This window comes from Numida meleagris, chromosome 4 (genome assembly GCF_002078875.1).
Source record: "Numida meleagris isolate 19003 breed g44 Domestic line chromosome 4, NumMel1.0, whole genome shotgun sequence".
NCBI lineage: Eukaryota > Metazoa > Chordata > Aves > Galliformes > Numididae > Numida > Numida meleagris.
This window is the reverse complement of record NC_034412.1, coordinates 18,050,672-18,062,555: the sequence shown is the minus strand read 5'-3', so window position 1 is coordinate 18,062,555 and position 11,884 is coordinate 18,050,672. Positions and strand designations below refer to the sequence as shown.

At 36.1% G+C, this 11,884-nt stretch overlaps 1 protein-coding gene across 1 annotated transcript; it reads right to left on the bottom strand.

Annotated features, from left to right (window-relative positions):
* TRIM42 (tripartite motif containing 42) lies at window positions 349-8,855 on the bottom strand. Its single transcript, XM_021395389.1, has 5 exons — window positions 8,363-8,855; window positions 6,326-7,032; window positions 4,199-5,019; window positions 3,291-3,518; window positions 349-591 (listed from the first exon to the last, which is right to left on the bottom strand). Exons 1-5 carry the CDS (start codon window positions 8,746-8,748, stop codon window positions 502-504), a joined length of 2,232 nt encoding a protein of 743 aa, XP_021251064.1. The 5' UTR covers window positions 8,749-8,855; the 3' UTR covers window positions 349-501.

Genomic DNA, 11,884 nt, shown 5'->3' with positions numbered 1-11,884 from the left:
GTTGCAGAACATTACTGTGTAGGTAATTACTTTGTTGTCACTAGTGAGACTAAAAGCATGTACCTACACAGTAATGTTCTGCAGTTTAAAGGTATGAAAAACTTGGTATAGGTTCCTGCAGCTCTCTATGAACCAGCACTGAGTAGCCTCAGAGGTAATAATAATTGTAATGTTACCTTACTGTGCAACTATCTGGTTATTTCCTTTGAAGCCGTGAAATTCCCTCAAGTAGACTGATGGGTTTTATACTATATTTTTATGTAAAGCATAGCTTTTTTTTTTTTTTTTTTTTTTTTTTTAGGCCTTATTGCTACATCTAGAAAAAGAAAACATAATGAAAAGGATGGGTTTTTTTAATTATTATTTACCAGGAAGTAGTAAATCTGAAGACGCCTAGGTCTCAGGTCGGCAACTTCAGTGGAAAAGAGGTTATTGCACAAGAAAGCATACATGTATTCTTTTTGCTGCTGTTGAATTAGAAACTCTGCCTTCATTTGTTGCCTATCTCTTCAGTGTTTGCTGAGTACCCTGCATACTATTCTGAGTCCTCCATCTGTCTTGGATTACCTTGTGTTCACCTGAAGTAATTATCTGCAAGTAAAATACAAGAATATATTAAATTTCAGAATTTGTTATTTTAGGAATCAGATTTAATTAGTATCTGTTTTCAAAAGAACTTGCCATTTACAGATGCATTTTCAAAGCTGCCAAGAGCCTGTTTAATCTAAGTTGATCTTTGGAAAGTCTAAGTACTTATTTTGGAGATAAAATGGAAATTGAACTCTTCTAAAAATCTTACATTGAAAATGAGCGGTTATCTAATGGCAAGCATTTGATAGTGTTTTGTACACTGATTAATGCAAAATATTAAGTTCTGGCAGCTAGTCATTTAGAAATAGAGTTTCAGATACAATCACAGGATTTGGAAGTCCACATCCTCTTAGAAGTCATTTTGCATTTTGCTTCCAAGGTAATTTTGAAAAGTTTCCTTCTGAATGCTTCATTCACAAGAGTGTGATGAGAAGTTAAAAGAAAAAACAACAACTAATGAAGCATTCATATTATCACTGTATATGTGGTTGATAGTGTCAAGAGACGTGTTAAGGAATGTGAATTCTGTTGGCATTCATGGCAGGCGACTGCGGGCACCTGTTGTAATTGAGTAGAAGGGGGTAGGGGGGAGCCCTTCCCAGAGTGACAGTACTAGGAGCAGCAGTTTCAGAGTTACAGCTTTTTCACTTCCTAGCTTTCTAACTGCCTCCTTAGTGCTTTTCATTCCTTCTTCTGTGGCAGAAGCAACTGAATCCTTCATCTCTGAGGCAACACATTTTTGTCTACTCTGTTGAGAAGTATCAAGGGAGCCATGAAATTCATCCTGAGGGGACTCCACTTGCCTTGTGGTGCAGACTTGCATGGTTAGACAGGGCAGTTATAATACAGCAGTTTGGTTGATGAAGCAGCCTTCAGTTTTCATCATTCATCCAGGGTCTTCAACAACGTTAACTCAAAAATAGCCACTATTAGCATTCTCTGACTCGGAGAGGTGTGGTAGAATTTCATCCATCAAATTTTAAACTAGGATCTAGTTGCCAGAATAATAAATATCTTATGCCAGCTTAAATGGTCAAGTGTAGCCTTCCTTCCTCCCACTTGCTGTGCCAGAAGTGCATCTTCCAAATCTTGTGTCATCTGTGAGCCCCATACAGACTTAGATACCTTTGAGCACTTCCTATAGCCCTTCCTGTAGCAGTAGGAGCTTACATTGTCAACTTTATTGAACTCAGGCAAAGAGCTAATGCCAACCATAGCAGGCTCTATGATCATGTAATGTAGATATAATGTTTTACAGACTGGCAAATAGCTGATTTTGAGGAAGCTGTGATTCACCTGTAGGCCAACAGTCATGCCATTGGGCTATGATAGAGAAGTACTCCCCACCTTTTAGGAGTTCCCTCACTCCTAAAATTACAGAGATTCCATTTCTCTGTTTTGCTTGTGAAGCCTGCATACAGACTTAGGAAATCTAGTCCTAAAGTTAAATATCAAAATATGTTTGAATAACCTGTTCAGTGGGATTCAGTGTTTCAGGGCGCCAGTGGCATGGCATCAACTTTGATGGTTTGCTTTTTTTTAAAAAAAAAGATTTATATAAGTCTGTTATATGTCCTGTTTCATTTCTGTTTGCTGTGGAACTCTTCTGTGAATTACGACAAATATTATGTGAGTTTGTATTTCTCTGGGATATTAATATGACTGTGCTTCCTGAAGAAATAACAATTTTCAAAATAAATAATTAATATAGCATTCCAAAATGGCAGATAAAAAAAAATACTCTGTGATTTAGGTGTAGGAAGCATAGCAGTCTAAGAAGGTATCATTCATCATTAGACCTTCCCAAGTAAGAAGGATGTCTGAATGCTGTTTTGAAGTCCAAAACTCTTACTCTGTAAATGTGAAAAGGGGCAAGAGGCCTGGAAGGGAACAGCACTTGATGCAACAGAAAAATAGAAAAATTGCTTTAAAATGTGGTTGGAATCCTAGACTGGCACCTACCCTTCTTATGCAACATATCTGTTTTTTATGCACTGCAGCTCCTCAATACACCCTTTACTAAAATTTTATCAAGGAAAAAGCATGAAACAAGTATGTGGTGTTTTGTTTTTGTTTTTGTTTTTTTTTCCCAGCAGGAAAAACTAAAGATGACATCAGCAAGAAATTTGAGATGCCCACAGTATGTTAGATTGATTTCAGTGTCTCAATTTTTGATGCCTTTTTGAAAACGTTCCACTTTTTTTAACTTCTACCTTTTCAACACTTTTCTTTCTCTTCTAAAACCATGGTAAAGGAGCCTCATGGCCAAAGGTGTCAGAGAATATTCTTAATTTTTATTTGGCTCCTCTCTCCCTTAACTATTGCCTTCTCTTCCTAGCACAAAAGTTTTTTGAATCTGATTCTTCATACTTCTATTCTATGTGTTCAGAGAGATCAGTGTAAAGGCTGCTTTAGACATGAATATGAATATTTATAACTATGTGGCCAATGTAATCTTAACACAGAATCTCTGCTAGAAAAAAAAGAGAAACATTCTACATTGGACAAGCAATTGCAAACTGAGCTAGGATGAACAGCACATGGAAAAATCCAGTGTAACTATCAGCATCACTTACCTAGATAAGTGAACAGTAATCTTCTATTCAAGTAGTATTCTTTGTAAGTAGATGGAAAAATAAAAAGTATGAAGGCAAGAATGTTAATATAACTCTATAAAATATTGGAAGAATATGCAATACCTTACAGCTCTCACTCCATTCTCCTTGACCGCTTTTATTGACAGCACGGACTTTGAAAAGATATTCTGTATTTGAATCCAGATTATGTATCTCAAGGTTCTGCTGTTGTATTTTGCTTAGCTTCCCATCCAGTTGTGTCTGGACAACGTTATCAGGACCAATACCAACAACTTCATAAAATTCTACCTCAAAGAAATCCACATCTTCTATGGGACAAGTCCAGTAAATCTGTGAGGAGAAAAAAATCTGTAATACTCAATGATGTACTCTTTATTTTTGCTAATTTTCATTTTTGCCTTTTTTGAAAGGCTCCAGGTTAGCAGGTTTTAATTTTTAAATGCCGAAGCAGCTGAAATTCCAACCTAATCATAAAATACATGTTGAGAGATAAGCACCCTCCTGGGAATTTCATAGTACTGTCTGCTAACACACTAGAAGTACTGTGGGCTGGCAGCAGTTGGTTCTTTGCAACATGCTTTTTTGATCTTATGCAACTGGCATCCTGTTCTTGTTAGTATCCCTAATATATCATGAGGAAAATTATATAGACATAAGGACGTCACATTTGAAGGCTGAGAACAAGATCAAATGATTTGATCTGACATACGAATATTTAGATATAAACATTGATACAAACATCTATTTCTTTCTGCAGTGGACCATTCTATGTAAGATATTTATGACATATAAAATAATATAGCAACCTTACTTAAAATGGTAGGGAAGTGATGCAGCTCAATTTATGCTTTGTTTTATCTCTAAAGACAAGATTGAAATGCACTCTCTCCTATGCAAATGAAGTATGTCGTATTGTAGTCTTATTTACTCAAAATCTGAACCTAAGAACCTGAAAAAATAATGGTAATAGTTAGTCTCTTTCATATATTTAGAATTTATTAGTGTCTTACTTTGGCAGACCTTGGGTAAACAACAGTCTGGTATATAACAACAGGTCCTGGCACTCGGAGTGATTCTTTTTCCATAGGTTCTGAACTCGGAAAGTTAACAATCTGATATTTCCTTTCTTTTCTTGAAGTTTCACAAGCTGTATCCCAAAATTCACACATTTTATTACTCTGTGTAGAATGATGGAGAGGTGTAGAGCTTGGTCTCCCAAGAGTGCTTTCAATTGGCATGCCTAATTCAAACAGGGAATTTAAAGATGTGCTTTGGAGCATTGTTGATTGCTTGGCTTCGTGAATGCTTGAAACAGGCCTTGGAAACATTATTTCTGGGTTAAAAGAACAGGGGTACTTTTCTGCTTTACTTTCTAACTGTTTTGTTTCACTAAGGGATGGGGAAAATCCCTGTAAAATGGCAAACAGTTCATCAAATTTGAATTGCAGTTTCCTTAAGGGATCTTCTCGGATAAGTGGACTAGGCTGGAAAATGGAAGGAATTGCCTCTTCTATTTCTTTCACCAAACAGTGTGCAGACTGCAGAAATACAACTTGACTTTCCTCCTTAAGAGCCTCTTCGGCGTACTGAATAAGGCCATCCATATATGAAAGCTGGCTGAACGTATTGTTTACATATTCTGCAATTTCCTTCTGTTTTTTAAGTTCAATGTTTTCAAGCAATTCCATCATCTCTTTTTCTTGTTCATGTAGAACCGTATGTAATTTTAAGAATCCATTTCTGATCTCCTTCCTTTGGAGATCCTTGGAGGTCTGGAAATTATTTTTTAACAGGATAACTTCCATTAAATCATTATCAACCCCTTGACGTGCTGAAAAACAAAACAAAAAAAAAACACCACCACCACCTCTGGTCAGTTGTTTCAACTTTATATTAAAATATAGTGGTTACAAGAGACAGAATGATAAGCTGTAGTTTAAAGAAATTTCAGTTTTGGTAGAACACAGGACAAGTGAGAATTTACTATATTTCTCTCATCTCTGCTGCTAGGGAGCTCCAAGGGAAGTTGTTTGGGTTAAAATTTTCATGTTTGGATGTATAAAAGTCAGGCAGCTAATTGGTCCTTGATTATTATTCCCTCACTTACTTATTTATGGTCCCCCAAAGATGGGCTTGATGATTTTTAATTAATTACATGAGAAATCCTGAAACTTGATTTATAGTAGCTCTATATTATTTTTGGAAATTCACTATGTCAGTATCAAGCTAAAATAATTGTAGCCAATGTGACTGCATAGACCTCATTATGTCTGTGGCTGACAGTACATTCCTCCGATAGCCATAATATGAAGGTGTGATTTATTCTTCTGACACTAAAAACTGAGAACTGTGAGAGAACAGAATCAAAAACACCAGAGGCTGACAGTAAATTTTGTTCAACTTCAGCTAATGTTTTGAAACAATGTCACATTACAAAATCCTGTACAAATATTTTGTATTTTATTTTCTAAACTTTAAGGCTGTTTTGAAAATGCAAATTGAATGCTATTTCTCATTGCATGTGGTTCACTTTTATCTTTCTAATTTTATTTTCTGTGATTTCATTTGTCCCCAGCATTTGTGGTGTTATACGCAAATATCAAAATATTTAAAAGAAATTCATAAAATCCCAGTCTCTGCTCGGTCATTCAGTTGTTATGGATGAAGTCTTAGATAAAAAGGAGTGACATTGCTGTGGTGCCTCAGAACAGTGAGACTGTCTTGCCTCTTATTCAGCATGGACATAATCATAATACTCACTGAAGAGAGACAATTCATAATTTGCCTGCAGGGAAAGAAGCATGTGCTTCTGATTTAAAAGTGTTAACTGTTTTATTTTGCAGATGTAATTGGTGTTTATTTCACACTGAGTCTCACAGTACGAAATGGAGTTTCCTATACCTAGATGAACTTTTCTGTTCCTGTTTCACATACAAATCCTTTGTTCTCTTGTATTTGAGTCTGGCTCATGGTGCCACACAATTGAAGGCTTGCTTCCTTTGTATTTCCACAGTGGGAACAGTCCACCTTTCTGCCTCTTGTGATGTGCAGAGAATTAACGTGGATCATCAAGTGTATGTGCAAGTGTCTTTCCTGAGAAGGTACAGGGAAGTGTAAGAAGCAGCAGAAATACAAACCTTGTTTAAATTTTGCAATTGTATTGGAGAGGGAAGCAGCCTCTCTTGAACATGCAGCTGCCAAGGGAATGGTCTCATGATCATTGTGCAGCGAATTCTTGCAGAACACACAGATCAGTTTGTGGTCATCCAGACAGTATTCAGAGAGGTGAGAGTTGCAGTGCAGTAAGCATGCCCACTGTTGGTTATCTTCTTGATGTGCATTGGTGAAAATGTGGTCTTGAGCACCGCTCTCAGTATGATATAAATGCAGACATTCACTGCACATGTTAATTCCACATGTTCTACATCTTTTAGTTGCCACTCTTCTTCTCTCCCTGCAAGTTTCACAATGGACTGGTCTTTCACTATAGTCAAATCTCCATTTCAGAATGCCATGTCTGCGCATGTATTTCTTGGCTAGTTTTGCTTTAAGGTAATTCTTCCTCAGCTGAATTTTGTTTGTGTAGGGGAGACAATGAGCTTTGTTACACACCGGGCATACGATGATGTAATAGTTTTCTGTTGCTTCAGCTTTGGTCTTGCTTTTTATTATACATTTCTCACAAATGCAGTGGTTGCATGGCAGCATAAGTGGCTGGAGAAATAACTGTTTACACAGTGGACAGGCAAGCTGGTCACGGAAAGCCTGGTTGGAGCCTTTCCTTTCTGGTATATTGACACATGCATTATTTCTAGTTCTAAATCTTGATGTGACATCTTTTGACCTAAATAAAATCAAATTGAAAAAAATACAAACAGATGAAAATATAAGGCATCTGAATATTAGTGTACAATCTAAGAAACAGAATGATAAAATAAGCAGTTCCACCTTGCATGCCAAACATCCTTTTATTCTGACTGGATATTTTATTTCAACAATTGGACTTGCAATGTTAAGAATTCTTTTTTTTCTTTTCATTTTCGTAACTATTTCACTATATTTGAATGCTGTTGCCAACAACGTGAGTAGGCAGAAATCTTAGTCTTTTTAAGTCTGTCTGAATTTGTTGAGTTACTCCTGGTGTCCAAAAAACAGAATTCATTTTGGTTTACTGCAATCTGGAATGTATTTTGTCTCCTTGTTTACTTGTTTTTAAGACTGAAAACAAAAATAACTAAAATGAAAAAAAAAAACATTTTCTGCAATTCATATAAAGACCTTCATTTTATTTAGAGAGTATTATGTTTCTTTTACAGTCTCTCTAAGCCTTTTAGAAAATTTTCTTTTTGATGAAAACTTTAGATGATAAATGTCAAAATGTTTTTCTTTTGTATTTTCAAGATTGAATATTCCTTCAAGAAAGTAGCATAATTGTTTCGCCACTTAAAATACTATTAGGTATTTTAAGATAGTTAAGATAAGTACTTAAGATAGCAACCCACATTTACATATGATCATCCTAATTTTTAGTCATTTAAAAAATCACACATTCATTATTTCTGATTTTTAGAATGAATGAAAATTATTCTTAGTAGCAGCCTTATGTCATTAAAATTTTGGCAATTAATATGAAAGAATCAAAATTTGGATAATTTCATTTAAATTATAGTAATTATTTTATTTTAGAAAATAACTGATTTTCAGGACATGCTAATCCCTGTTGTCTTCAAGTCTTGATTATCCGACATTTCCTCTTAGCCTGTAGCCTGTATACAACAGAGTATTGCTTTTATAATGACTTCGACTGTTTTCTAAATCCTTGGCAATGAGCATCGTTATTCAGGTTGTACGCCTGGTTCTAGGACATTACAATCTGGCCTGCTGCCATGCTTCAGTTTAGCATCCATGTTGCTATTGCTGTCCTTCCCACCTTCTTTGCCCAAATGTTTAGCCATGCTATCTGCTTTTCTTGTCACTAAACAACGGTAGGGAGAAAAAAAGAAAAGCCTTTTTAGAAGCCTTTCTGCTTTTAAAAAAGAATGATAGCCTGTGGTCTGAAATAGCTCAAATGAGCCAGTGGATCATATGCCCTTAAATGCAAGACATCCATTAAGACATAATGGAAATTAGAAAAATAGAAACATAAGGAATTAAGAGCCCTTGACTCCACTTACTGAACAGTCCCTGGTGCTCTTGACTGTTGTGGTTCATAGGCAGATTTTCCGCAGCATTTACTTGCATAGTATTGACATGCTGAATTCTCACCACCACAGCAGCAGCATTTGCAGTCTGGGTCATTTGAACAAGAGCAGCAGCACCACCAGCAATTTGCATGCTCTGAACATGAGCAGTGGCAGCACTGGTAAGGTTTGTCTTCTTCATATGGACATGGGAAACAGCTGCAGTTCTGCTCACTGGTAAATAGGAAGCGCCAACACAAGCAGCATTCTTTCCTTCTTCTGTGGCAAGTCAGATAACAGCAGTTTGAGAAGCATGGGCAGGCTGACAAGGTACATCCATTTTCATCCATCCCTCCATTTACAGCTAAAAGAAAGTTCATTTATCCTTTTAGCTTCTCTGCAATTTACTGCAGTTGGGCTCCTAAAAGGCAAGAGGTCTGACTCTAGGGTCAAGGTCTGTGCTGTGGGCAATGCATGTTGTTCTAAATGGAATGTGATGTCACAGTGATATATTCAAATAAGGACACAGGCAGGATTTTACATACGTATACACATTTTATACACACTCAATATGCTGATTACAAATCTATAAATCATGATAATTATAATTGTTCTTGAATTCCTAGAAAGCATTTACCTCACTCTCCATTAATAGCGTGAGTAGTTTATGCACTGAGATTAGCTATCCCAAGGGCAACCATCTTGTTAGGGCTACATACTTTACAGTCATTTTGTTGGCTTCAAGTATAGCTAGCACACATAAAGGAAATTTACCCTTGAAGTGTGTCTTGAAGTATATCCCTTTATCTGTAATTGTTCTAAGTCCTTGTCTGCCAGTGTTGGTGCTCTTGAGCAATGTATGGTATTTGTTCCTCTGAGACCTGGGGAAAGGAACAATGCTTGGAGCACAAGTTCAGTGCTATTGCTGATTCACTGTGGACCTTCCTTTTTTCCAAGTCCAAGTGTGTTTCTTAACCTCCCTTAAGCTGGTCACTCTTCTAAAAAGGCAGTGTCAGGGCTAATTCTTTAGTTACTTCATATTAGGCGCTTCTTTCTTCTTTTCTGTAGTTAATTTATTTGAAGATTTAAATAGTATTTTTGCCTATTTGCAGAGATTATAATTTTAAATAAAAATGAAATTGTTATAAAGAATGCCTGAACTTCTCAGTAGTGCATACTAGTAGTTTACTGAAATGTTTATTTACATCTAAATAAAACAAGACCCACCCACTAAGTTATCTTCATTTGACATCTGAAAGAGTATGTATGTATGGAATCTTTATAGGACAGTGATATCTATAAGATACATACTCAATAATGCTGCCTTTTAAAAGTGGCTGCTGTACTTCAAGTATCTGAGTTTTTCCTAAAATTTAGTAATTCAGCTTGTGATAATGGGTTAATGTATAACTGGGAATTTGTAAAGTGGGTCTTGCATAGTTTATTTTAACAGCTCCTTTGATCCTATTTGCTGAAAGTCTGTTCTACTTAAAGAAAATTTAATTCACTGATCCAGAGCCTTACAGACTACAATGGCTATGTCATTATTTGCAGCCATCTACATGATGGGCCATAATGGGTTCTTTGCAATGGTTATAGTCTATTATGTCAATCAGATTTTCACACAGAAATATTAGATCTGTGTGTTGAATGGTATAACCTGGACATTCAGTGGATGTTATTTATGCCACTTGTCTTTCTAGTTTAATCAGCACTAAAGCTTTTTCATTGTGCATATTTAATTTTATCAGATTGAATGGCTTTTGCATTGAATTAGTAGGAAAAAATATATCTTGTGATGCTTGTCTGATTTTCTTTTGCAAATGTTTATTATGAAGTATGGGTTTTTTTGTTTGTTTTGTTTGTTTTGCCTTTTTTTTTTTTTTTTTTGAAAAAAGAAAGCTGGTAGGGTAAGAAAAGAAAAAAAAAATTAGTCCTGTGTGCAATATGCTAAAACTTAGTTACTGTTTTCCATTTTTGCATAATACAGAGGCTAATAGCAACTTGTGTCATTCTTAGGAACATATACCTTTTTACTGATTCTCTGTGAGTTGTATTTTTCTACTTAGTCTTGGTCTTCTTTGGCTTCACTGCCCCATGTAATTCCCCTAAACCATCTTCAGTGCTCGAGTTTTCTGTTTACTAAAACTACTTGCCTCAACAACCTGATTCCTATGTTGCTCAGAGTACAGGTGATCATCTCTGTAACTCTGTGTAGGCATACACCCAGTTCTAAGGTGGTCCCATTTCATTAGTATGTTTATTCTACTCTAACAAATATTGAAAGATCAAATCAGACTGGCTGATTGAATTAGATGCAGTAGCCTCAACCATACTGTCAGACTTCTGATAGTGTCAGCGGACATATTTCTTCCTACTCATGCCTCTCCTATGGTTAGTTCTTATGATAGCCAGGCTGTGATGTGTTTGACTTAAAGCATAGAGAGATTTATTTAAAAGCATGGTACTTTTCCATTTGGCAGTTTATCCTGTTCTGTTGTGTTTTCCAAGATAAGCCTAATGTTGTTGGTTTTTTTCTATGTGAAATAGCATAGACATGTTCTTCACCAGTCACGAATTAGAAATCAAGTGTTATTATTAAGTTCTTAATTGTGTTTTGCCACTAACGTGGAGAACTAGGTTATCGTGCATTATCCCTATCTGTATGTCCCGAATATAATTTCTTTAGCAAATATTTGTTCCTCTTACTGTTGAGTATGATGAGGCATCTCATGTCTGTGCTCTAAGTTTATTGCCTTACAGTTCATTGTCCTTTCATCAACAGAACGAGTAAGGGAGAAAGCAAGAGACCTTTCATTCCCATGTCCTTGCTGTTCACAAGAATGTAGAGGAAGTACTGTCCTGATGAATCTGAAAATCTAACTTCTCCTGCCTTCAAGTGCTCCTTTAGGCATAAAATAAGCTTGTAAGTCAGAGAGAGAAGGAAGAGAAACTGTTAACTCCCTTAGGATGTGTAAGGGGTGACCTTTACTGTAAAATGATATAGACCAGCAGGATTCACTCTCTAAAGATTATATAGCAGTTCTTTCAATAAATTGCAGTGATTTAAGAGATTAATTGATTGCAGCACATGAAAATGACTGGTTGGGGGCTGTGGTGGTGGTGTGTTAGATTTAAATGAAATATGAGAAGCCTAATTTGATACAATCCAAAACTGATCCGTTACAGCTGAGGATTGCTTCTGAAAGTATTATTTCTGGCCAGCTGTGGTTTGCCAGCAGCAACCAATTTTTTTCATAAGAAAAATCCCTGTTTCTAGTTCACTCTTTTCACCATCACCGTAAAATATGTTGCAGGGCAATTTCTGCATTATGGGACTGACTAGGAAATTTTGCAGTTTAGAGTATTGATGTTTATTTCTTGTTTCTCCAAGCTTCACTGTTCCCTCTCCATTCAACCCTTCACTTGTAGCCAAATGCCTACTCTTCACTTGTGGTTCAACTAGCAGAAATATGTTGATGATTCTGTTGAAAAAAAGAGTTAAGGAATAGGAAT

What these genes read in the sequence shown, in the direction of transcription:
- TRIM42 (XM_021395389.1), bottom strand. Translation starts at nt 8,748, where the DNA reads ATGAACTTTCTTTTAGCTGTAAATGGAGGGATGGATGAAAATGGATGT. An exon ending in AATTGCAAAATTTAAACAAG is followed by an intron (nt 5,020 to 6,325) that starts GTTTGTATTTCT and finishes TTTGTTTTTCAG; the next exon opens with CACGTCAAGGGGTTGATAAT. An exon ending in TTTACCCAAGGTCTGCCAAA is followed by an intron (nt 3,519 to 4,198) that starts GTAAGACACTAA and finishes TTCTCCTCACAG; the next exon opens with ATTTACTGGACTTGTCCCAT.